Source organism: Jaculus jaculus, chromosome 18 (genome assembly GCF_020740685.1).
Source record: "Jaculus jaculus isolate mJacJac1 chromosome 18, mJacJac1.mat.Y.cur, whole genome shotgun sequence".
NCBI lineage: Eukaryota > Metazoa > Chordata > Mammalia > Rodentia > Dipodidae > Jaculus > Jaculus jaculus.
Genome location: NC_059119.1, coordinates 55,564,112 through 55,588,928, shown reverse-complemented (window position 1 = coordinate 55,588,928; position 24,817 = coordinate 55,564,112). Strand labels below are relative to the sequence as shown.

Here is a 24,817-nt window from a genome sequence, read left to right as displayed (position 1 = left end):
TATTTTCTCACAGAGCCCTGCAGCTTAGCCAGCTTAGGTGAGGGGCCGGCAGGAGCTGGGTTTTGAGATCCCTGGGTTTATTTCTGGCCGTTGGGATGTATGACTGTTAGAGAGGGCGTAAATATAGTTTGAGGTTCTGGATAAGACTAGATTCTGGATGGATTTTGTTTATAGCTGTTTCTCGCTTCTATTGGAAGTGGTGCGTACAAGGGGACACCTCAGTGTCCCAATCTCCTATGGTGGACACTGCTCTCCTGCAGAGCGCTAGCCCCGGCCGCCAGCCGTGTCCCTTTTTATATTCCGTGACTCAGCTTCCCTGCCTGCTTGTGAGAGCTGGGTTTTCTTTTAAATAATGAAGACCAAGTTTCTTGGGGAAAGACAGTTACACAGTACTGCAAGATAGAGCCGCACACAGCTCTGTGGGGCCCTGTGTCCTTTTGCCTCCTGTCCGGTGCAGAGCTAAGCGGTTTCTTTCCCTCTCAGGATTAGTCACTGAGTGGCCCTGCGCAGGGTGTTAATTCCTGTCCCTTGCCTCCACGCCTGGGGTTCAAGGAGGCCCACATCCTGCAACTGTCCTTCCCTTAGTCATGCTCGGGGGCGGGTGGGTTTGTTCTGGTTAAGAACTTAAGAACCAGTCAGTTCTCTCTGCCTTCCATGATGGCACTGGTGTGACACCCAATGCTGTCCTTTTAGTCTCCAGTGAATCAGTTTTCTCTTGGGACACGTTTCCCACCTGTACAATTAGCACCGGGAGTGTTAGGGTTTCAGTTTCAAGAAAACCTAGCTAGAGCCAGTGACTTCCTGGGGGAACAGGCTAGATGACACATTTCCTTAGGGAGGAACCATGTTTTATTAATGAGAGGCAAAACAGTGTGGAGGTAGAAGGATGGGTCAGAAAGTCACTTCGCAGCCCAGCCGGTGGGACTTGACACGCCCCTGTTCATGCGTCCCACCTGGAAGTGGGAATATTCATTCATGGTGTCTTCTCACTTGGGTGATAATGGGAATTGGTTAAGTTAATCAATTCGTGCAGAGCATGTAGACTAGAACCTTGTACGTGGTGAACACACAGTGGATGTTAGTTGTCAGTGTATGGCCGTGGCTCAGCATAGAACAGCATGGCTTTTGCATGCTAGAGCTTGCTGAATGTCTTGTTAGGCAATATTCAGAAGGTACAGTGTGATTCCTCTCCTCTCTCACTGTAAAATAAAAGCGTCATTTGTCTGCACTGAGGCACCGTAGGCCCGCAGTTAGTGCCTAGGATGTGCTCAGCAGATCGAACGAATAGAGTCTGTTAGAAGCTGTGTTGCTCTCTACCGGCTCCCGAGGTCATTTGGAAAAGTTGAAAGAGCTTAATCAAGCGACTCACTTCTACTAAACAGTAGTATTGGGACATTGCAAACTTCCAAAGTAGGCAGTGGGGATATTAAGAAAGCCTCGCGCTTTCATTATAGGCCTTTTGTTATCTGAAGTCATGTTAGCTTTTCGGGTGGTGGGGGGTCTGCTGGGTTGAGGCTCTGTGATTGAATGACCCCCCCCCCCCAGCTTCTTTGTGACCTCCCCCAGTGCTTGGTATGGCGTCATGTAAGTAGTAGTTGTTCAGTGATTTTTTTTTGTACCTTAATGAATAGTTGATGGGCTATTTTAATTCACATCAATGGCAGAAGGTGCTCGGGAGGAAGTTCTGTTGATATTTTGTTCTCTGAGGGAAGCACCTCCAGACGTCACCGTTGGGGGTATCAGATCTGAAGGTGGCTCTCGGCACTCCTGCCATGTCAGAGCTCCAAACTGTCTCCAGTGGTCCAGAGGAGGTGGTGAGGGTGGTGGGGTGCCACCAGGTATCCGACAGGTCTAGACCAAGCTCCTGATGAAGATTACAGCTCTCACAAAAGGAAGGTGAGTTTTTTTTTTTTTTTTTTAAAGTACGAAAATCTAACTTAAAAGTTTTTGCTGACAGCATTTCATGTAGTGAGGGCTAAAGGCACACATCCTGTGTTCTCTTAGAAGAAGCTGTGATCTTGAGCACAAGGATTTTTGATCCAGGATGTGATGGTTTGTGAAAGATGACTTAGAAAAAAGTCATCATATTTATAAAGATGAGAAGAATGTGAACCCAAAGTCCTGTGTCAGTGTTTTGTAAGTGCTTTAAGCCGAAAACATTTTAAAACTACGTAGATTAAAAAGAAAAAAAAAAAAGACTTATGTAACAGGATTGCAACAATTCCTTTTTCTTTGTGGAGAAATATGCAGTTTTAAACAAAATAAGTACACGTGTATTCATCCAAACAAAAATAGCCACTCTGTTGTTTTAAGTTTTAATAACTTTTTGTTTTTTTGCCAGTTAGGGTCTCACTCTAGCTCAGGCTGACCTAGAATTCACTAGGTAGTCGCAGGGTGGCCTCGAACTCTCAGGGATCCTCCTACCTCTGCTTCCCAAGTGCTGGGATTGAAGGCGTGTGTCACCATGCCCAGCTCTTTTCTTTTTAGATCTCACTGTATTCCAGAATTTTTTTTTTTTTTTTGAGCCTTTAAATTCTCCTCTGGTACTCAACTCTTTGAAATAATAAATACATTTTGATGCAAATGGCTGCAGTGTGATCCTTGTGTGTGGCAGGATTGTTTTGCCTCACAGGAGGTTTGAAAGACTCGTAATGAAAGGGACGGGAGCGTGTGCAGTTGCTTTCTCTGTTGCTCAGGAGTCTCACCCACACCGGAGCTGTCCATTTAAAGTGGGATCTTTGTAAAAGGAAGGCCTGTCACTGGCTTGCTTTATTGGCCATCTAATTGCTTCTGCTATAGTTCCGCTCTGCTTGTGTGCAAAACTCAGGCACCTTTATTTCAGTGCTGACAAAAGTACAGTCTTCCGACAGTCCTGGGGGAACAGCTCCTGGTGGTAATGTGCAGATTTTTTTCTGAACAGAACACTGAGCCATTTTCTTATGACGTAAAAATATGGGAGTTCTAGTCGATTCCTGACAACTTCTGTAGAGAAAGCGTATTCTTATACAGGGGTTTGGGTCTTTTTTTTTATATATATTTATTTCTGAAGACAACACACAAGTTAATAAAACTTAAAACCTTTCAATGCCATTTTAACTGTTTTTCCAAGATCTAAATTATACTAATTCAATAGTCACAATGTGGCTAAGAAATAGAATACCATTAAGTGCACCCTAGTCACCTAGTATGTCAATCTTACAATTCCCTTTTTAATCATGGGTGCCATTCTAAGTTTCTCAACCTCAGTATTAGTTTTGGGATCTGGGTTTTTTTCTTCCCCTGAATGACAGCTGCCACTGGTACAGTATCAGGGTAAGGATGTACTCAAGGGACTTCTCTCAGCACCAGCTACCAAATCCTGCCCCCACTGCCTAAGGGAGGACCTGTGAAAGTGCTTTTGAGTCTTAATTAATAGGTGATTCTGTGTGGAATCCTTGCTTGATAGGAAAGAAAGTGATAATTGGTTGAAAGTTTTTTTTTTTTTTGAACAAAAGCAGTTGCTTATGGTATTATGGCTCTTATCAGGATGTCTTAGGCTGGAGAGATGGCTCAGTGGTTAAGGGCACTTCCTTGGAAAGCCTGATGACCCAGGTTCAATTTCCCAGTATCCACGTAAAGCCATTTCCACAGAGTGGCGTATGCATGTGGAAGTTCATTTGCAGTAGTGGGAGTCTCTGGCATGCCCATTCTTTCTCCCTCTTCCCCACCTCTTTCTGTCTGTCTCTTAAATAAATAAATAAGATATTTCTAAAAAAAATGAAAAGGATATCTTTTTACTGGGTCATATTAATTCTTAACACACTTAATCTTTGCTTTTAAGCTTTCCCCATAAGGATTCATTTAAAACAACGATTGGCTTTGAAAAGAGGAAAGAAGACATTTAGCTGCAATGTGGTTGGAAGAATTTGACCACTTGGGGACTTTTAGCATTCTACCTTGAGGCAGAATTCAGCAGTTTCTTTTCTTTTTTTTCTTTTTGTGTTTTTTTCTGAGGTAGGCTCTTGCTCTGGCCCAGGTGCTGACCTGGAATTCACTGTGCAGTCCATTGGCTGGCCTTGAATTCACAGCGATCCTCTCACCTTTACCTCCCAAGTGCTGGGATTAAAGGCGTGCGCCACCACACCTGGCAGCAGCGGTTTTGGTGGCTTTGATTCACACATGTGTGGCAGTGCCATGTGGCTGGCTCCTCTTCACTTACTCCATCTCCGTCAGAGTCCATTTGAATGAGTCCAGCCACGACGTTCTGCTCACCTCCCCCCTCCTCCACCAGAGGTCCTGACTGTCTGGGGAGGGAGTCGATGTGAGCCCAGACTGCAGTCTGCACATCCCGCTCTCGTTATTCTTTTGGTCTCAGACTCTTCACTGCTCTGTAGCTTTCCCCTTTCCCAGTGACGTGGGAGGAACAACCATGAGGGATTCAGCCCTGGGCACCCTGGGGTGGTGTTTCATCTGCTCCCCGGGGTGCAGCTGGGGGTCAGGGGTGTCAGTTCTCGTCCTGCTGTGACCCTCTGTCCAAGAGGGAGACCATGATAGTCTGTGCGTTCTGGAAACAAATTTCACAGGTCTCGGAGCCTGCAGAAGTACAAGGTCCTTGTGGCTGGCGCCTGGGCATTTAAGCCTGGACCTCAGAGGGCCAGATCGATAGCCTTTTGGCGAGGCTGGGTCTGAGAGGCAGAGAAATTCATGATTGTAAGAATAAGCAGTTTTGCGAGGAACTTGTGAAGAAGTTTGGACGTTGTTTCTGAGTGGAAGTGGAATCTGCTAGTCGAAACTACATCAGTCTTTCAAAATAATGGAGGCCAGGGAACTGATCCTTTTCCAAGTCAGAATCATGGGGTTGGATGGTACCTCAGAAAAGCCTCTCTAGGTCAGCACCCTCACTTTACAGAGGAGGGAACTGAGACCTTGGAACATTTTCTCAGATGCTGTTACTTTTTGTTCTTAATTTTTTTGTTTTAGTCTTATTTATTTTTTAATATTTTATTTATTTAACAGAGAAAGAGGGAGAGAATGGGCGTGTCAGGGTCTCCAACCACTGCAAACGAACTCCAAATGCATGCGCCACCTTGTGTATCTGGCGTATGTGGGTCCTGGGGAATCGAACTTGGGTCCTTTGGCTTTGTAGGCAAATGCCTTAATCACTAAGCCATCCCTTCAGTCCTATTTATTTGAGAGTGACAGACAGAGAGAGAAAGAGGCAGATAGAGAGAATGGGTGCGTCAGGGCCTACAGCCTCTGCAAACGAACTCTATACGCTTGCGCCCCTTTGTGTATCTGGTTAACGCGGGTCCTGGGGAATCAAGCCTTGAACCGGGGTCCTTAGGCTTCACAGGCAAGCGCTTAACCGCTAAGCCATTTCTCCAGCCTTTTTTTTTTTTTAACCTCACCCACAGAGGTTAAGGAGCTTCTCCCACTCTGGGTGGAGATTCGCGGGGCTACTGTTGCCCTCCCTGTCCCCAGAACATGGAGCACAGTGGGCAGAATTGGCCCCTGGTGAACTTGCCTCCAGGCTCCGCCCCACTCCCCAGGCAAGAATCTGAATTCCTGCCCTGTGGTGGTGTGAAGCCACTGGAATGTGGCACTCTGACCCTTGGCAGTTGAGTGTCCTGGATGGACCTGGCCTGGGAAACAGGAAGGACTTGGGAGGGGGAAGGCATGGCCCATGGCCTTGAGGTGGAATGTAGGGAAAGGAAATGCTGGACACTGTGTTTCCAGCCCCACCCCCCAGCCCAGCTTGTCCTAGGGGCTTCCACACGGTGGGTGCTGGACTGGTAGATACTGACAGTAAGTAGGTTTCTTCAGGCCAGGTTGGAAGTGGGTTACCTCCGCAGAGCTGGGCTCACGCAGGTGAGCTGCTGGAGAAGTCAGGTGAGGTTGAAGGGATGTGAGGGGAGAGGGAGGCAGAGACAATACAGAGGCGGAAAGGGATGATGGATGAAGAAATACCCAGTGACTAGGAACTAGGCACATTTCTCACTTTAGAAACCAACTATATCAGAAGACAGGAAAGACCCTCCTCAAAACTGCACCGTTTTCACTTTAGAGGAGACGTCTTTGGGCGAGTATGGAGTTAGTGAAGTGGATGGATACACTCTGAAATGCGAGACTGTGATTACCCCTTTCTGTTTTCTGTCCCTGGCGGACAACACTGGGATCAGTTTAACTCCCTCAAAGGGGTGTTCAGGACCAGCCTCGGGATTCATGGTACTTCCCATCTGTATAGATAACTGCCTTCCAACTGACGAGGCTTCATGCAGATTCGACAAGAGCCACAGGCAGGCAGATCACACGGCTTCTAAACAGCAGTGCGATTTGCTAGGGTGGCAAGCCAGCTTCTTGTTAGAGCTCCTGAAAACAGGATCCTGCACCCTGGGGAAAGCGGTAGATGGAAGGCAGAGTCTGTTTCTGAAACACCTGTTTCAGAGGAGAGCCAACCCATCTGCCCCAAAGTTGAGCCGGCTTGTGTTTCCTTTGCCGCTGGGGTCTCTTTGCTTTGGAAATTAACTCTCCCCTAATCAGGGTCGACCTGAGTGTGACGGATGCTCATAAGTGATGCCAGATCTATCGGAAGCAAGGGTGCTGATCTCATTTGCCCTCTTCTGTAGGATCTTGTGTAAAGTGCTCAGGCCAGTGACCCCGAAACATTGCTACCTAGACAGGCCTTGGTTGCCGCACTCCCTTGTTGCATGTACAAGCTAGCTGGGTGGCACCTCTTCCTCAAGTGTACACCAAAAACCTACCCAGCGGAATCTAGCTGGGAGTGCCACAGCTAAGCAAGCCAGGCTCCCCGTGTAAGGTGGGCATTTTCCCACCTGCCCTGAGAACTTAGCAGCACCCTTCCCATAAATTTGGAAGTTCAGAACAACTGAATTACTAAAGAGCACTTCAAATGCGAATGCATAAGTTTAAAGCCGCATATTCCTTTCTGTGTGAATCCTTTGAAAACCAGTGGTCCTTACAGGTAGATAACTAAATAGGTTTGATTATAATATAGGGAATGTTTGTTGGGATTTAATATTTCTTTTTATATCCTAAAAACAATTCTTGAAATATGTAATAAGATAATATTTGATTATAATATAGGGAATTTTTGTTGGGATTTAACATTTCTTTTTATATCCTACCAACAATTCTTGAAATATGTAATAAGATAATATTAATATAGTAATAATAAATAAAATACTTGGTGATTTTCAGCCTTCAGGCGGAAGCTGGGCTAGAAGAGATGTACTTCCACTGCACGGGCAGGGGAGAACCTGTGTGGGCGTTGGGTCTGGTTTGGGATCCCCATACTGAGGAACCCCCTATTTGGAGCTGGGTATCTGTGAGGTTTATGATTCCACCAGTCTCCCTGTGATTTCTTCTGCACTCTGAAGAGCAGCTTTAAATAGAGGATCATCACAAGTCACTTTGCAGCACCTGCCTACCTAAGCGCGTACGGGAATACTATGTTATCGCAGGCGTATGTGGAAAACATCAGGGTGGTTCACTTACTTTATATACATCAGTGTTTTTGTAACAGACTAGTTATTCTTCACATGTTTATGCACGCATGTGCTCTCAATTTGAAATACAGAACTATGTGAGCCTTTCTCTTTGACACCGCTGTGTTTTAAAGTACCCCAAAAGTTAGCCAGCTTGTCCCCAGAAGGCCTGAGAATCATGAAGGCAGAGCGCAGCCTGACCTGCAGAGCCCGGTCTCTGAGCGGCTGCTTTTCTTTCGGTGTGGCGGCACCTGCAGAGAATGTTCCATCCTGAGAGACGCCTGCTCGGGTGTAGCGTTCTCTTACTGCAGCCAGCACGTGGGTGTGGGTTCTGCAGGGTGCAGGGAGAGAACTGAGCCGAGCAGCGCTGGCTATGAGAAGCCCAGAGTCCAGCTGTAAACCAGCAGCTGTAATGGGGGGTATGAGGGAATGGTTGTAGGTGGGAGTGCTGGTAGGAAAGGGAAGTAAAATCAAACCTCTTTTGTTTATTTTTATTTATTTACTTGAAAGTGGCAGAGAAAGAGGCAGAGAGACAGAGAGAGAGGGAATGGGCGCGCCAGGGCCTCCAGCCCCTGCAAATGAACTCCAGATGTGTGCGCCCCCTTGTGCATCTGGCTAACGAACGTGGGTCCTGGGGAATCGAACCTCGAACCGGGGTCCTTAGGCTTCACAGGCAAGCGCTTAACCGCTAAGCCATCTCTCCAGCCCAGGAAAATCAAACTTTGGAGAAAACGTTTCCAGGCTGTGTAGGATCACTGCAGCCTTCCCCGGTGGTCAGGAGGAGAAAGCCTTCCTTGGCCGAGGGGAAGGGATCCGCAGAGGCCTGTTCCAAGTAAGATGTTCTTGCACTCAGGGAATTGCCTGATTCAGTGAACATTTCTAGAGGACCTACTATGTGCTGGGCCCTATTGATGGTAGAGAAGATGAAGGAATGAAGTCAGCCCCCTGCAAAAAAAAAAAAAAAAAGAAAAGAAAAAAAAATATCCCTCCCAACCTGGAGCTTTCTGAGGGAGGCAGGCAAAGCAAACCAAATAGACCTCCTAGCATGTCAGCCGAGGTAAGGTTTAGAGAGAAAAATAGAAGTGGCGGGTGGGGGGCAGAGGTGGAGATGAACACGGTCTCTTCAGTGTTCAGTAGGATGAACGGGAAAAGCTGCGCCGCAGAGTTGAAGCTGGCCACAGACCCGAGGGAGTGTGGCGTGAGCTGAGGGTGCACCTGGAGGCTGGGCTCCGAGTCGCTGGCGCAAGTGCCCGGGCCCTGGCATGCTCCGAAAGAAGAGGTACAGGCTGCACCGTAGACACAGGGCACAGGCTTCATTTGTCAACCTGCGTGGGCTTTGGGTCTGGTTTGGGATCCCCATACTGAGTACCCCCGATTTGGAGCTGGGTCTCTCTTAGGTTTAGAGTTAGGACGCTACACAAAGGAAACTGTGTGTTCTTGAGAAATGTGAAAATAAAGTCTTTCAAACTGTACTTTAGAATTTTTTTTTTAACTTTGTTTTTTAACTTTATTTGAGAGCGACAGACACAGAGAGAAAGACAGGTAGAGGGAGAGAGAGAGAATGGGCGCGCCAGGGCTTCCAGCCTCTGCAAACGAACTCCAGACGCATGCACCCCCTTGTGCATCTGGCTAACGTGGGACCTGGGGAACCGAGCCTCGAACCAGGGTCCTTAGGCTTCACAGGCAAGCGCTTAACCACTAAGCCATCTCTCCAGCCCTAGAATTTTTTAACCTTGCTGCGTTGCTGTATTTGGGTGGTAATTCCACTTGCATCTGGGGGAGAGGGTGAATGTAACGTTGTGTAAATTGCAGTCTTCCTGAGGTGATAATAGGCATTTCTTGATAGACCCTCAGAGTCCTTGCATTTCTCCATTTCTTTTTTTTAAAGAGATTCTTTCAGGGCAAATTCTGGGGATTTGATGCCTTTAAAATCAGTGTATCAGAGTCATCCCTTGTTGAGTTTTCTTAGCTATTTTCATTGCTCTGGTTTTTGTTGTGAATTCATAGCACCACTGCCCACATGAAAATATGGTAGCCAGAGTGGATCTTTATCATATTTTAAAAATAAAGATATATATCACATTTTTCACTTACGGCGAAATTGGTTATAAGAGTAGGGAATTGTATATAGTACACAAAAAATTGTGTTCGTTGAATATCACCGGCAATCTGTGCTTTGTTGCCGGGGCCAGAGAGCAAGAGATTCCTCTGGTATGTAGACATCCTTGAGACCAAACACCACCCATTGCCACTGCCTCCCCCCACAAACACAGAGAAGTTGAATCATTCATTCTTTTTTTGCAATGAAGAGAGTTGAGCCCTGGGCCTTACACACCCACACGACAACCCCCCAAATTTGGGTTTTAAAGCAAGCTACTTAGTGATGATATATGCTCAGGGTAAGAGTTAGTCAGAAATACCCTCACTGGAACCTCACTCTTTGTTATCATCTTCCACCTGGTGTATCATGAAGAACGCAGATAAATTTTGAAGGGAACAGTTGCAGCAGGCTTAAGCTGACTTGTGAAAACATTTCCTTACAAAATAGTTGCTAACTGATTTCACATGGTTATTATCCTGAGAGGATTCCTTAATGCTACTTACACATCATTAGACCTTTAAAAAAAAATCATTATTTGCCCTTGAGGAGCCTTGCTCTATAGGAAGGCATTGTTTGCCCTCACAAAGAAACCCTTGTTTCCTGGAGGGGAGGATAGTTGACATCATGTGTGTACGTTTGGGTTTTGGCTCCAAAGGTGTGCCTGCAGCTCCTTTGTCCTGGGTGTAAGGTCCATCTACCTGTCTCCCAGCTAAGGGACCCTCAGCTGCGGCCTCAAAGCCATGTGTTCTGAAGCTGGGTGTCACCAGAACGAAAGGTCAGGGCGCCTCTTCCCTTCCTTATCCTTAGATAGGCCTTCTGCGTTAACCAGCCTGACTTCTTGCCCAGCCTTTGCCCAACTCGCTCCCCTGTGCCTTTCGGTACCCCCCGGACCTCCCCTTGTCCTCCACGGTGATGGTTTTCATCCGCTGCTCAGTGCTCAGCCACGTGAGCGAACTTGGGAGGCACACTTAGCCCAACCTCTGGCATGCAGAAGGCGCTTGCTGGGTATTGGCTGATGTTGGGAAACTTGGGAGGGAAATATGCTAATCCCTGCTAACTGTTCGGCTACTATGATGAAAACAACGTCCTCCAGAGGGCTCATTTTCAGAGTGTCTGGTTCATTTTGTTGTTTGAAGGTCTGGCTGCACTTTTCACTGTAGTGGTTCACACTTTGGGATGAGTGCCATTTCCATTCCTACTTTTTCGGTTTTGCTCTTGGTTATTTGACTAACAGATTTTAGGTTAGAGCACGTATTAATATTTATAAAGCAGCACCATGCATTATTCATGGTCATAAGTACCTTGCTGGCAAAAACATGAACTTGTGTCACATTATCTAATGTCACGGTATGCAGAAGTGGCAAACAGTAGAGATAAAAGAGTTTATTTTTTTGTTATTATTTACCTAACATGGTCGAGGCATATTACATTAATTCACTCATTCGACATGTCATAAATATTGATATATGGAAGTGTTGATAAGTACAGTGTTGAGTAAAAGAAAACTCAACTTTATATTAATATTTTAAAAGTAAGACTACTGAGATCCAAAGATGTTTCTCACTTATTTCCAAATGACTTTATTCTCCTGGTACCAGACTCACTTTCTAAAAAAAAAAGTTTGGCTCTTACGTATTTACATGACTTTGCTTACTTTCAAGCTCTCTAGTCTCCTCTCCTCCTGCCCCTGTCCATTCGGCAGATAATGACTCTGGAAAGCTGCTTTTTCTGAGTCCTAAGATAGCTCAATGATGAAGAGTAAAATTTAGTGTCACAAATTTAGTGCCACTTTTCAGTACAGGAAGTGAGATGAGTAATTTCATTTAGCTGCCATAAGTGAAATAATTCTAATAGATGTTATTCAGTAGACGTCCTCCAAAGGAAATCAATGATTCAGTACTTACAGGGTGACCGAAACCCAGAGACATACAAAGACCTGAAGAGGCATTGCCAGGGCAGACAAAAAAAAAAGAGCAGCTCTTTAGGCAGAGAGCGCAGCTGCACAGAGCCATGGAGTCATGACCCAACCTGGCTCGTTTAAGGAGCACACGGCGCTGACTATTGCTGGAGGAGGCTGATGTATGCTCGGATTAGATCTAAGTGGGGTCTGTGTTCCACCTGCATCGTTTCTTTTCTCACTGTGGTGATGAAATACCTGAGAGTTTACATCAAGTAAACAGTCCCTAACAGCGGGGAAGCCATGGTGACAGGAATGGGAGAGAAAGCTGGTCCTGTTGCATCCAGGGTCAGGAAGCAGAGAGGGAACAGGAAGTAGGGCTAGGCTGTAATTAATACTCCAGGCCCACTCACAGTGACTGCTTCCTCCAGCTGGTGTCGGCGTCCTAAAGCTCCACAGCCTTCTCCAAGCTGGGGACCAGGTGTTCAAACACGCGAACTTGTGGGGGGCTTTTCATGTTCAAACCACCACGATATGCCAAAAACTTGAATGTTGCTATTTAATTTCATAGACCTCACTGCTTTGTAAGCCATGACCTCCAGCATGCGACTGTTCTCCTAAGACTTTTCACCTCTGTAGGAGGATCAAACACTGGGAATCACACACAGATGCCAGAGATAGCTGGGGGCCAGGGGGACTCTTAGAGACAAGACAGAAAACATTGGATGTTTCCCCATAATTAGTTTTTGTTTAACCAAGATTTACTGAGTTTAAGTGGCTGCACATTTAATGATTGATAACCTCTGAGACTGGATAAACACAGTTACATATTTTTTGTTGTTGTTGTTTTTTTTTGTTTGTTTTTGTTTTTCAAGGTAGGATCTCACTGTGGCTCAGGCTGACCTGGAATTCACTCTGTAGTCTCAGGGTGGCCTCAAACTCACTGTGATCCTCTTACCTCTGCCTTCTAAGTGCTGGGATTAAAGGCGTGCGCCACCGCGCCTGGCTCAGTTACATGTTTTAATGGACGATCAAGTTCACAGAAGGCTGCACTGCTTGACATTGGTCTGTGGATGGAGAGAAGGCCAGTCCAGCCCTCGCAGACAGGGGCAAGAGGTCTTGCTTTAACAATGCTGGAACCACTGTCAAGACAGAGGAAATAAGACTCAATTTTAGCGCCACAGAGTACAGTAAAACACACTGTAGCTGGGAAAAATACTTAAATGAGCATTCAAATGCCTGTCTTGGTATCTTGTTTTGTTTTTTTTTTTTTGTTAAGTTCAGATATGTAACCATTTAATTTCTCACTTTCAGTAACTTCCTGGTAAAGCCACTATGGAGATACTGATTGAAAAACTATTTGCAAAATAATTTGGATGGGGGTTAGAGAGATGGCTTAGCAGTTAAGCACTTGCCTGTGAAGCCTAAGGACCCCGGTTCGAGGCTCTATTCCCCAAGACCCATGTTAGCCAGATGCACAAGGGGTCGCATGGGTCTGGAGTTCGTTTGCAGTGGCCGGAGGCCCTGGCGTGCCCATTCTCTCTCTCTCTCTCTCTCTCTCTCTCTCTCTCTCTCTCTCTCTTCCTCTCTCTGTCTGTCGCTCTGAAATAAATAAATAAATAAATAAATAAATAAATAAATAAATAAATAAATAAAATAATAATTTGGATGGGTTAACAGTCCTGACGGATTGTCAGTCATTAGCCATTTGTGACATCTCAATCTTTTTTCAAGGATCGGCTTTTAAAAGTTTGTGAACCAACTCTTTCTCTCCTCATTTCTTCAGACTTGCTGTGCTGTTCGCTTCACAGTTTTTTCGTGGAATACGTAGCTCGTTGACTTCCTCGCTGTAGGTCCTGTGACATTTCTCTTTAAACATTGGATTGCCTTGGTTGGGTCCTCTCGAAGTTGACATGTGATAATTCCATTATGTTTCCATTTTAAGTATTTGATGCATTTTCCTGCCATTTAAAATATTTTATTATAATAACTTCCAGATACGCACACAGCAGCAGCAATGATGGTTGGGTGGCAGAATGCTTCCATAGTTGTCAGCTCTTGGCCAATCCTGTCTCATTAAATCAGAAGAATTTTTTTTTTTTTAATTTTTGGAGGCTTCATCTCATGACTTTTCTAGGAATTAACATGCCAGAAAGGTCCTGGAAAGTAAGGAATGTTTATTGCATTAAAACATCCATGGATGCTTTACTTATGCAAGTGACTCAGTTTTCAAGCCACAAACTTGTCTGATAATAGGAAACTTTTAAATTTAAACTGTGACTATCATAGTGCATACTTCTGGCATTATCCTCAATAAATTATATTACACAGTTTCAGCAGTGTTGCCAGAACGAATGTGAGGGTAAGGTCTAAAGGGACCTCATGGGCTGTCCATCCCACTTCCATTTAGTGATTAAAATGTTGGAGCTCAAAGGACTAAACGCCGAAAGGTCCTGGTAGAAACCAGCGTCAGAGCCAAGGTTGTGGTCTCCGGGACTGGGTCCTTCTCTGTGACATCATCCCATTCTTGGATTCATCCTTGTCCATGTGCAGTTTAAGACAATCCCTAATTTAGGCAGAGTTGTGAAGTGGAAGCATATGTTTTGTGGCCTCAAGCTTTCCTCTCTTTGGGTCTTAAGAAATCCTTGCTTCTAGAAGCAAAGCTTATCATCTCTTCTTTCCTATTCCCAGCTAGGATCCTTGGTCCAAAAGGAAGTTGGCAGCTGCCTTTAATCCCAGAACTCAGGAGGCAGAGGTAGGAGGACTGCCGTGTGTTCAGGCCACCCTGAAGCTACCACATAGTGAATTCCAGGTCAGCCTGAGCTAGTGAGACCCTACTTGAAAAAAACAAAAACAAAAAAAAAAAAGAAGAAGAAGAAAAAGGAAATTGGCTGTCCCATAGCCATTCCCAGGAGTGTTGCATTCATGGGTACGAGGTTGTTAAGGCATTAGCACCTTGCTCAGATTGTGTCACAGAAAGATAACCCGTTTCTGTTTCAAGAATGTATGAAAGAAAGAAAGTGAGGAGAGAAAGGAGGAGGAAGGAAGGAGGGAAGGAGACTTAACGAGGGCTGTAGAGATTGCTCGATGGTTAAAGGCGCTTGGTTGCAAAGTCCGATGGCCCGTGTTCAGTTCCCCACTACCCACATGAAAGCAGATGCACAGAGTGTTGCATGTGTCTGGATTTCGTTTGCAGTGGCAGATCTTGCTGGGCCCATACTCTCTGCCTGCCTTTCTCTCTCTTTCTCAAATAAATACTAATTTTAAAATAATGAACGGATGAATTTACATTATATATTTCGTGTCTGGTCCTCCTCTAATAGTAACACTGCTGAAAGTGTCTGATGAAAAGTGGAGAGATGGAACATACACTTGTGAATCATTGTTTCGTTGTAAATTGGATTAATTTCAGTGAATTCCTCACGGGAGCATAGTCTGTGTGTGTCACTGTTCTTTTTAATCCGTTACATATTTAGAAGCTTGCATTCCTTTAAGTCTTGAACAGATATGTGGATGCATTTTAGATACCGTGGTGTTGGGCTGGAGGGATGGTTTAGCGGTTAAGGCATTTGCCTACAAAGCCAAAGGACCCAGGATTGATTCCCCAGGACCCACTCAAGCCAGATGCACAAGGGGGCACATGTGTCTAGAGTTCGTTTGCAGTGGCTGGAGGCCCTGGTGTGCCCATTCTCTCTCCCCCCACCTTTCTCTGTCAAATAAATAAATAAATAACATTTTTTGAAGATCTCATTAGATACCATGGTGGGTCACGGTGTACAGTCAACTCCTGTACACACTGACATACACCTCACGTGGTTTTAATTCATGAAAATGCCTGCAGAGCAAAGCTCTGTAACATAACCCACTTCAGCCGATGACCGTAAACTTGCCCGTCCTGCTTTGCACTGATTATAGAGCACGTGGAGGAGAGGGAGCTAGAAGTACCAGTTTTTGAAACGTAGGCCCGAGACCCAAAGCACAGCGAGGGGAAGCTCACTGCCTTAGATTCCTCCCGGAGCAGAACCGAACCGAACGCCTGATAACAGCCAGCTGGGAGCCCCGGGGAGCACAGAGCCGCGATTTTATATTACGCCGGAGTTTCTAGGCTGGTATGGAAAGCGATACAGCATTAGCTGTTTGCGTTTTACTGTAGCCACAGGGATATGTGAACAGCTGAAGGAATTAATTTGATATATATTCCCAGAAGCCTCTCTTCTGCCAACAGAATTCCATTACAGTGAGCCTTTGAGTGTGCATGTGAATTTGTTTCTTGCTTTTTAACATCTGCTCGAACGTATTTCTGGTAAGTGGATTGCTACGTAATGGGATGCAGCCATCTCCTTGGTTTGGAGTCGGCGCCATTCACCTGAGCAGGTACAAGGTAGAAGAGGCGAGGCTGTGATTGTACAGGTGCCTACCACCTTAGGGAGGTGGAAATTTCAGAACCATGCAGACATCTGTACAGTCATGTGTGAAATGTTCCCTTTTGTGGCTGATCATAGTTCACATACCAGCAGATAGATGGAAGGATGCTTGCGTGGATGGAGAGGCTGAATCCTGGACCAGTCATGGTGGCAAGTCCTTGGGCATGGCGTGGAGAGGAGACTCACTTGCTCTACAGCTGCCGTGGATGGGTGTCCTGAACATCTGGTACAGGTTCTCTTCCTTCACATCCTTTTGCTCCGTGATCCCTCTCTGAGCGTCAGGATAGAAGTTTCTTTGTCACTTGCCTTTGCACTTCACATCTTGCGTAGCCAGTGTAGAGAGGGAGGAATTTCTAGGCGTCGAGAATGGCTGGAGCACTTCAGTGGCGCAGAAAGGTGGTTCAGCACAGGTGAATGCCGTGCAGTGTGTTTGCTGCGTTGTGTGTGTTGTTATGTGAGGAAAGCGTTCACATTGTGTCTCGTTGCTCACTACGCTAAACACTCCAGAGCTGTTGAGAAAACAGGGTTAGAGGAGGTCAGTTAAAATGTGTGGAACCATGTATATACGGCATAAATATGAACCATAAGAACCTAAATCATAATAGTGACACTGGTAAGCTACTTACGGTTCTTACCCCTGAGCCCATAGCAGCCCATCCTTTCTTTGCAACTGCCAAGCTCGTGTTTTCTTCCTTTAGCACCTGGCGCCTGACAACCATGATGGAGACCAGTTTTGTCAGAATTAAATGCAAGATCCAAGAGGCATTTCTTCTTTCTGTCCCCCGACCCCATGAATACATGGGGAAAAAAAAAAAGATCCCTACCTTTTGTATTTGTGCCTGGGACCTCCCTACATTGCTTAATGTAGTAGAAATTTAGTGAAAAAAGATGCTTCTCTTTTTTGTCCTAAGTGATGGGATTTAAACAAGATGATGTGTCTCGGGTCTTCATCTATTGCTATGACTCTTTCCTATAATTTAAAAAAGAACTTGCTTCTGAGTTTTTATTTTCGAGGTAGTGTCTCGCTCTAGTCCAGGCTGAACTGGAATTCACTATGTAGTCTCAGGGGGGCCTTGAACTCAAGGCCATCCTCCTACCTCTGCCTCCCAAGTGCTGGGATTAAAGGCGTGCACCACCACGCCCGGCTTTCAGTTTTTCATAATAGCAGTTTTGTAGGGGGGAAAAAAAATCTCATGAGCCAATATTTTTGTTTTACGTATGGCCCCTCCTGACTCCTGTGCTATTTATTACATGTTAGCTAAATCACATTAAAGAAACGGGGTTTCTCATGTGTATATGACATGCATGCCACACATAGGCACACATTTGTGTGTGCTCCTGGGGTCCGGAGAGTAACGTCAGTGTCTTCCTGGGTTGCCCTCTTATTCTGCTGAGCTGGGTCTCTCACTTGAGCCCAGGGCTCCCCAGTTCAGCTAGTCAGCTTACCCCTCGGTTCCCCATCCCCACCTCCCATGCTTTGGGGGGGGCTGCCACATCCACTCAGGATTTATGTGGGTTCTGGGGATCAGAACGCTGCTCCTTGCACTTGTTGTGGCAAGCGCTCTACTTACTGAGGCATCTCCCTTGCCCCGGAAACATGCATTTTTAGGGTGTCTGTGAGACGAGGTAGCCTGTAACCTTTGCTGTCAGGCAGACCTGGAGCTTGTACCTCTGTGCCTCCGGGACCTGCTGGACCGGCTCTTGCTGTCCAGAACATCAGTTGCCAAAGTGTGGGCTGCAGCTAGGTTTCTGAGAACACCTTCTCAGGTGGTATGTGTGGTAATAACGATTTCCATGATAGTCCGGTTGTCGTTGCCCCTTTTCTCCGTGTCCATTGGACACCCATGTTACAACAATGGCAATCGGAACTGGTGACGTCTTAGTCCACGTAGTGACTGTGACACACCATATTGTGTTAGTGAGCCCTCGCTTGCATTCCTACACTGGATTACGATATGAGAAATGAGCAGCCTTGATGGTTAAGTCAGCTTTCCTTAAGGACGCCCTTGATTGAAAGCAGTGTATGTTACTAACTTTATTAAGTTTCAGCCTTATTAACTTACACACTACACATCTTAGTGTTCTGGAATAGCATAAGACGTGCTTGTGCAAAAGAATCACACACTGTAGTGGGTATCTGCAGGAGAAGTTTTGTGTTTCAGGTGCAGATGCCAGGCTAGCAGTTGGGATGTATTCCTGCACTTGGACATATTCACACATTGGTATTATTAGACATCTCTAATCCCAGCACTCAAGGGGCAGAAGTAGGAGGATCGCTGTGAGTTCAAGGCCAGCCTAGGACTGTAGAGTAAGTGTCAGGTCAGCCTGGACTAGAATAAAATCTTACCCGCCAAAGCAAACAAACAAAAAGATTTCTCTCATTCTACATATAAAGAAAATCCTTTCCTTTTAGCCGGGCGTGGTGGTGTACACGTTTAATCCCAGCACTTGGGAGGCAGAGGTAGGAGGATCACCATGAGTTCGAGGCCATCCTGAGACTACATAGTGAGTTCCAGGTCAGCCTGGACTAGAGTGAGACCCTACCTCAAACTCCCCCCCCCCAAAAAAAAAGAAAGAAAAAAGAAAATCAACTGTTTAACATCTTGATGGATATAGTCTTGTAGACGTTATAAACTTTTGTACACATTTGCAGAGCTACATCAGTTGTCTTGACCTTTCTGATTAGGAGACTGTATCTTCTCACATGTGGAGTACCAGGAAGAAAATATCACTTTCTGTAAATAAGGGATATTACACAGGGGTACTCAACTTTTATTTTTTTTTCAATTCCTGACCAGATCAAGGAAAAGCCATGAACTATGTTAGAAACGTAGGCCCTTGATGCTTTGCATATAGACGTTTGGATATGTTGTGTATAGCAAGGCAGGTCCACCGTCCCACTTACGTGTTCTGATGTGTAAAGTTTTCTGAGCACTGATGTAACACAATACCGAGTCAGATGTTTCATAATAGCAAAAGTTCTGAAATTTGAAATCTTTTTTGGTCCCCAGCATTAGGGTAAGAGATAGTCGAATTGTATTTGATTCAAATTTGCTCACATCTGAACTGCTTACCACCCGTGAGTTAATCAGATTTCATTCAATTTTTGCTTTCTATCCCTGTAGGTTGTTAAATTACTTTAAAGTGTAATGTTCTATAAGAGAAATCTATAAAAGCATTCGTGAAACATGTTGCTCTTGGTCCTATAAAACAGCTGTTTGCTAAATAGGCGTGACTAACCAAGAAGAAAAACCAAAGTAATGGTGTGAACAGTACAGAGAATTGAAAGGTCTCCTTTCAACTTTGAAGCGACATGCTTCCTAGACATGGTTGACTTCAGACAGATGCCTGCTGGCTGGGCGTCAGGGTACCTGTGACGTCCAGAGGGAATGTCACTCCTACCTGTGCATCTGGGGCGTGACCCTTGCTGCAGCCAAGAAACAAACGCCTATGGGGAAAGAAGCAGAGAAACCCTGAGCCAGCGAGCTCACGAGGGCCGTAGCCGTGATTCCAGATTCCTCATTTGGAGGGGATGGTCTTCCTGTGGGTGGACAGGGAGAAGCATCTGGCGCTGAGAATGGCTTGGCTATGAAGATGGGCTTCTTGGAAGGACTGTTGTTGCCTCCCAGGTGACGAGAGGTAGTGGTCTTCGAGCTGAACCAGGGAAGAAATTGATGATGGGATGATGCCTACAGAAAATGCATGGGTGACCGGGTGTGGTGGCGTGCGCCTTTAATCCTAGCACTTGGGAAGCAGAGGTAGGAAGATTGCTGAGAGTTCGAGGCCACCCTGAGACTCCATAGTTAATTCCAGGTCATCCTGGACCAGTGTGAGACCCTACCTTGAAAAACCAAAAAAACCCACAAAAAACAAAAAAAACTCACAAAAAACAAAATGCATGGGTGCAGCCATGCACTTCAAAATGTGTGCTTACGTGGTGCTTTTCATGGCAAACCTTTAAAATACTTGCTTGAACATGTTCATTATGTTATCTTAAAATGCATGATTCCTTATGAATTTTTTGCATGTATACACACACACACATATACATGTATATGTACACATTTACATACATACAAACATGTATTCTACTTTATGGACTGGGGCTGAGGCAGCGGCTCAGTGAGTTAAAAGTGCTTGCTGTGCAAACGTCAGCACCCGAGTTCAGATTCCCAGCACCCATGTAACAGCTAGGTGCAGTGGCCCATGACGGTAATCCCAGCACTCGGCAGGTAAAGACAGAAAGGCCTCCAGGACTTGCTGGCTGACAAGTCCAGCTGAGCCGGCAAGCTCTAGGTTCAGTGAGAGACCCTCAAAAATTAAGGTGGGCGTCCCCAGTACAGTCATCGAAAGTGTGCCATCATGCCCGACCTTTGTACATGAATTCTGGGGAATGAACTCAGGTCCTCATGCTTACTGACTGAGCTGTCTTCCACATGTATGTATGTATGTATATACGTACAAACGTACGTACGCGTGTACAGTGTTAGCCCAGGTTGACGGACCTCAAACTCACTATGTAGCCAAGGATGACTTTGAACTTTAGTCAACTCTGCTCTGCATCTGGAGTTCGGGGATTCATGGGCTACACCACATGCTTATGTTTACGTGGGGATGGAATCTAGGTCCTTATGCATGCTAGGCGAGCACTCTACCAACTGAATGATACCCCTAGTTCTCAGTGCATAGTTGTTGAGTCTATCAGCTAATTTTATGGTTGCTGTGACCAAATACCTGACCAAAGTTGCTTAAGGAAGGAAGGGTTTATTTTGGCTTATTGTTTGAGAAGGGGTCCAGCCCCTCTTGGGAAGAAGTTGTGGCTGCAGGAGGCTGCCCATGCCTGTGTCTTCCCAGTACAGAAGTTCACCTTGAGACTCTCATCGCGCCTCCAGCCTGGCGAGGTTGGACAATTCTCTGGTAGTCACGTTTACTCCCTGGTCTCTTTGACCTTCCAGAAGATAGCCACAGCCCGGCATTCCTATTGAAAGCAGTAGCAGTCAGCGGCATTACTACTCTGGCCTCAGAGGCTAAGCACAGAAGATAGTGTGGATTCATTAAAGCCACAAAAGCAGTAGGTGCCAGCTCATGGTCCTCTGCCCCTGCTCCTCACATCCATAAAGGTGGATAAAAGAAAAAAAGAATTAAGGTGGAAGGTGACCGAGGAAAACATCCAGCATTAACCACTGGTTTGCGCGCGCACACACACACACACACACACACACACACACACACACACATACACGCACGCACGCACGCACGCACGCCCCCTGGCCCAGGTTCAGTTTCCCAGAACCCAGCTAGAGCCAGATGTACAATATGGTGCATGCATCTGGAGTGAGTTTGTAGCTGCAAGAGACTCTGGTGTGCCCATACCCTCTCTCTTTCTCTGTCTCTCTCAAATAAATGAGTAAAAATATTTTTTAAAATGCCAGGCGTGGTGGTGCACGCCTTTAATCCCAGCACTTGGGAGGCAGAGGTAGGTGGATCACCATGAGTTTGATCTGAAATTCACTATGTAGTCTCAGGGTGGCCCCAAACTCAGCCTGGACTAGAGTGAGACCATATCTGGGGGAAGTGTTCTTAGGTTAAGCTCTCTTTGAATTGCAGATTTACATATGCAGTCACCAAAAGCCCTTCAGGGCAAATTTCACTAAACTGATAGACCACTTTGTTATAACTAAAGACAGCTAATGTCTTTTTTTTTTTCTTTTTTGCCTTAAGTCTCTCAGTATATTTTGTTTTAGCTTTCTCTAGTACTAGAATTTTCTAGCATTTTCACTGTTACCTTGAAGATAAGAGTGTGTCTTTGTATCTGTGGATATATTATGTGTATGTTATGTATGAGGACCTTGTATGAGCTGACCAGGAAACATTTTAAACACATTGCTTGGGTCTCCGCGTAAACTTCCAAACTAAGATAATCCTTTCACTGAGAGCCGAGAACAGGTGTTTATCCCCTCATTTCTCAGAGTCGCCCCAAAGCTCTTTATATTGTAAGTGGCATCCTTCCCAAGATTGCTTCGTGAGAAAGTTATTCCAGTAAGAGAGAGCAGTTTTGTCTAGTTTGTACATTGAGTGATGATACCAGAAAGTAAGTGTGAGTGTTATAAAGACCATGATAGCGCGTTTACATGTTCTGTGAAATCGTTTTGTTTTTCCCGTGTTCTGCGTTCAGCTCAGGGCCTCACGCACGCTGGGCACACGCCGAGCCAGGTGGCAGTTACTTGCCGCCTTAGCGCAAGCCACAAGGCTAAGGTTTCTTGAACTTAAGAACTTTAAAGAATTTTCTCTAGATACGGTTGTCAGAAACGCATAGACTAGTTACAGTCAGTTTCAGTTCGGGTGCACTAAAGTATCTTTTCAAGATGATGCCAAGTGGGAGATGGGGAGAGCCCACGTCGTGTTCTGGGACCCAGAGTTGTTCTGTGAAGTTCCCAATAAGCGATGTTTGAATTATGAGTAATATTGACATGAATGAAGCCGGCCTGGGGTTTCTCGTGTTTGTTGTATTTTATTTTATTTTATTTTTTTCTGAGCTGGGTCCCAGGAAGACTGATTTTAAAGCCTACTTGTTAGTTTGTAAACATCTACTCCATCCCATGACAAGTCCCTGAATTGATCTTAGCTTCTGAACGCCTACACCTCCGCCTCTCGCTGTGGTCATTGCTGTGGTCTCGCTGTGGTCATTGCTAGCTGTTATAGGTGGTGTGCCTGGGGCTGGAGGCTAGCAGTCTGTCCCAAAATGTGGTTGAGGTGATCTCCTCCCCTGGATCTCATTCCTTTTTTTTTTTTTCACATTTTAAAAAATTTAATTAATTTTTTTATTTTTTTATTGACAACTTCCATGACTGTAAACAATATCCCATGGTAATGCCCTCCTCTCCCACTTTCCCCTTTGAAACTCCACACTCCATCATATCCTCTCCCCCTCAATCAGTCTCTTTTATTTATTTTTAAAATATTTTATTTTTTTGAGAGAGGAAGAGAGAGGCAGATAGAGAGAAGGAGAATGGGCATGCCAAGACGTCTAGCTGCTGCAAACAAACTCCAGACGCATGCGTCCCCTTGTCCATCTGGCTTACGTAGGGCTTACGTAGGTCCTACGTAGATCCAGGGGAATTGAACTGGGGTCCTGAGGGTTCACAGGCAAATGCCTTAACTGCTACGCCATTTCTCCAGCCTTCTTTTATTTTGATGTCATCATCTTTTCCTCTTGCTATGACGGTCTTGTGTAGGTAGTGTCAGGCACTGTGAGTTATGGATATCCAGGCCATTTTGAGTCTGGAGGATCACACTGTAAGGAGTCCTGCCCTTCTTTTGGCTCTTACATTCTTTCTGCCACCTCTTCCACAATGGACCCTGAGCCTTGGAAGGTGTGATAGAGATACTGCAGTGTTGAGCACTCCTCTGTCACTTCTTCTCAGCACCATGGTGCCTTCTGAGTCATCCCAAGGTCACTGCCATCTGACCAAAAGTGAGAGTAGCATTAATATATGGGTATGAACATTAAAAGAAGTGCTTACCGGGCAGTCTGATGAGCATAGTATATACATTTAGCCAGACAGCAGCAGACGTTATACCCCTAGGGCTCATGACTACCCCTGTTGTAGGTTTTCAGTATCAGGGATGTATTCCCTCCCATGGAGCAGGACTGAATCTCAGTCTTGATTCTCCAGTGGTGTCTGATGTTTAGTAGCCGCTTTGGTGCATTAAGTTAGAGCTGTTTTAAATCTGACAGATGTATAATCCTTGTAATTTTACTGATCATGGAAAAAGTTGAGGAAACTGCTTAAAAATTGAAGTCTTTTTAAGGAATCTCAGTTTCTGTTTTAACCCGTGGGAGTCACAGAATTCTCACAGGATGTTTGTATATACAGCTACGTGATGTCCACATGGCTGCTGTCATCCATTGCTCTCGGTTTCTAGGAGGTGTCTGGGTTTCATTCCCGTGTACAATTACAGCCAAATTGCCCTTCACAAATTAAGGTGTCAAATCAGATGCTCACTTGGGCATCCCTGGGTGTGTTTGATCTCCAGCAGCCCTTTGAATGCAGTGGCAAGCAAACCTGCTTTCGTGATTGTTTTGCAGATGAGAACTGGGATGATGACCAGCTGCTAGGCTTTGAACCCTGCAACGAAAACCTTATCTCGGGCTGCAATATAATCAACGGCAAATGTGAATGCGACACCATTCGAACCTGCAACAATCCCTTTGAGTTCCCAAGGAAGGATATGTGCCTGTCAGCTTTAAAGAGGATTGAAGGTAAGAGCTCTTGTTTTTGTTTTTGTTTTTCTTTTCCACTGTTAATTTGCAAGCCTTATTAGCATCCTGTAAGTCTGAGCATTGATAGTACTTGAGTGTGGAAAGCCAGGCGTACTCACAGAGTTTTGGTGAAGTGTTATCTTGTGCTGATGTGACGTAGGCTGTTGTGCATTGGTTGGCCAGAAGCTTGGGATGGCAGGCGGTGGTGGTCAGCAGGGTCGTTTGTGCCAGCTGCTCTGGGTGGCCTCTGCATCATGGATGATTTCGTGAGTGGTGTGCTTGGGATCAGCATGTGTTGTCACCGGATCCCTTCTGCTTGACTGACTCTTAAGATGGTGTTCTGTGGGAGGTGTGTTAATGAGAGAGGTGACTTGTCTGGCAGAAGAGATGCTCTCTGGAAGAGATGGACGTGTATCTGTACGTGGAAGGCTTGGCTCGACTCAGCAAGAATCATACAGGTGTGGATGGATTGTGAGGTGCTTTGCCACTGCAGAGAAGTCAGAAATTACATTATTGTATGAATATGGCCCGTAACGTTTTTCCATTCATTCATACAAGCTAAGATGAAAGAGTGAGAACTTGCAAATATAATTTGTAAACTGGGCTTGATGATGCATGCCTTTAATCCCAGCACTCAGGAGGCAGAGG

The 24,817-nt window shown here is 45.5% G+C and overlaps 1 protein-coding gene and 1 non-coding gene across 2 annotated transcripts in view; one reads left to right on the top strand and one right to left on the bottom strand.

Moving 5' to 3' along the window:
* Crim1 (cysteine rich transmembrane BMP regulator 1) overlaps positions 1–24,817 on the top strand; it is a 208,539-nt gene that overhangs the window by 22,872 nt on the left and 160,850 nt on the right. Inside the window, exon 2 of the mRNA XM_004660099.3 lies at positions 23,996–24,169. Within this exon, the coding sequence (XP_004660156.2) occupies positions 23,996–24,169 (174 nt within the window). The remainder of the gene's footprint in view (positions 1–23,995; positions 24,170–24,817) is intronic.
* On the bottom strand, positions 3,270–3,398 carry LOC123455893. Its single transcript, XR_006634196.1, has one exon. It is a non-coding gene; the product is annotated as a small nucleolar RNA SNORA30/SNORA37 family (small nucleolar RNA).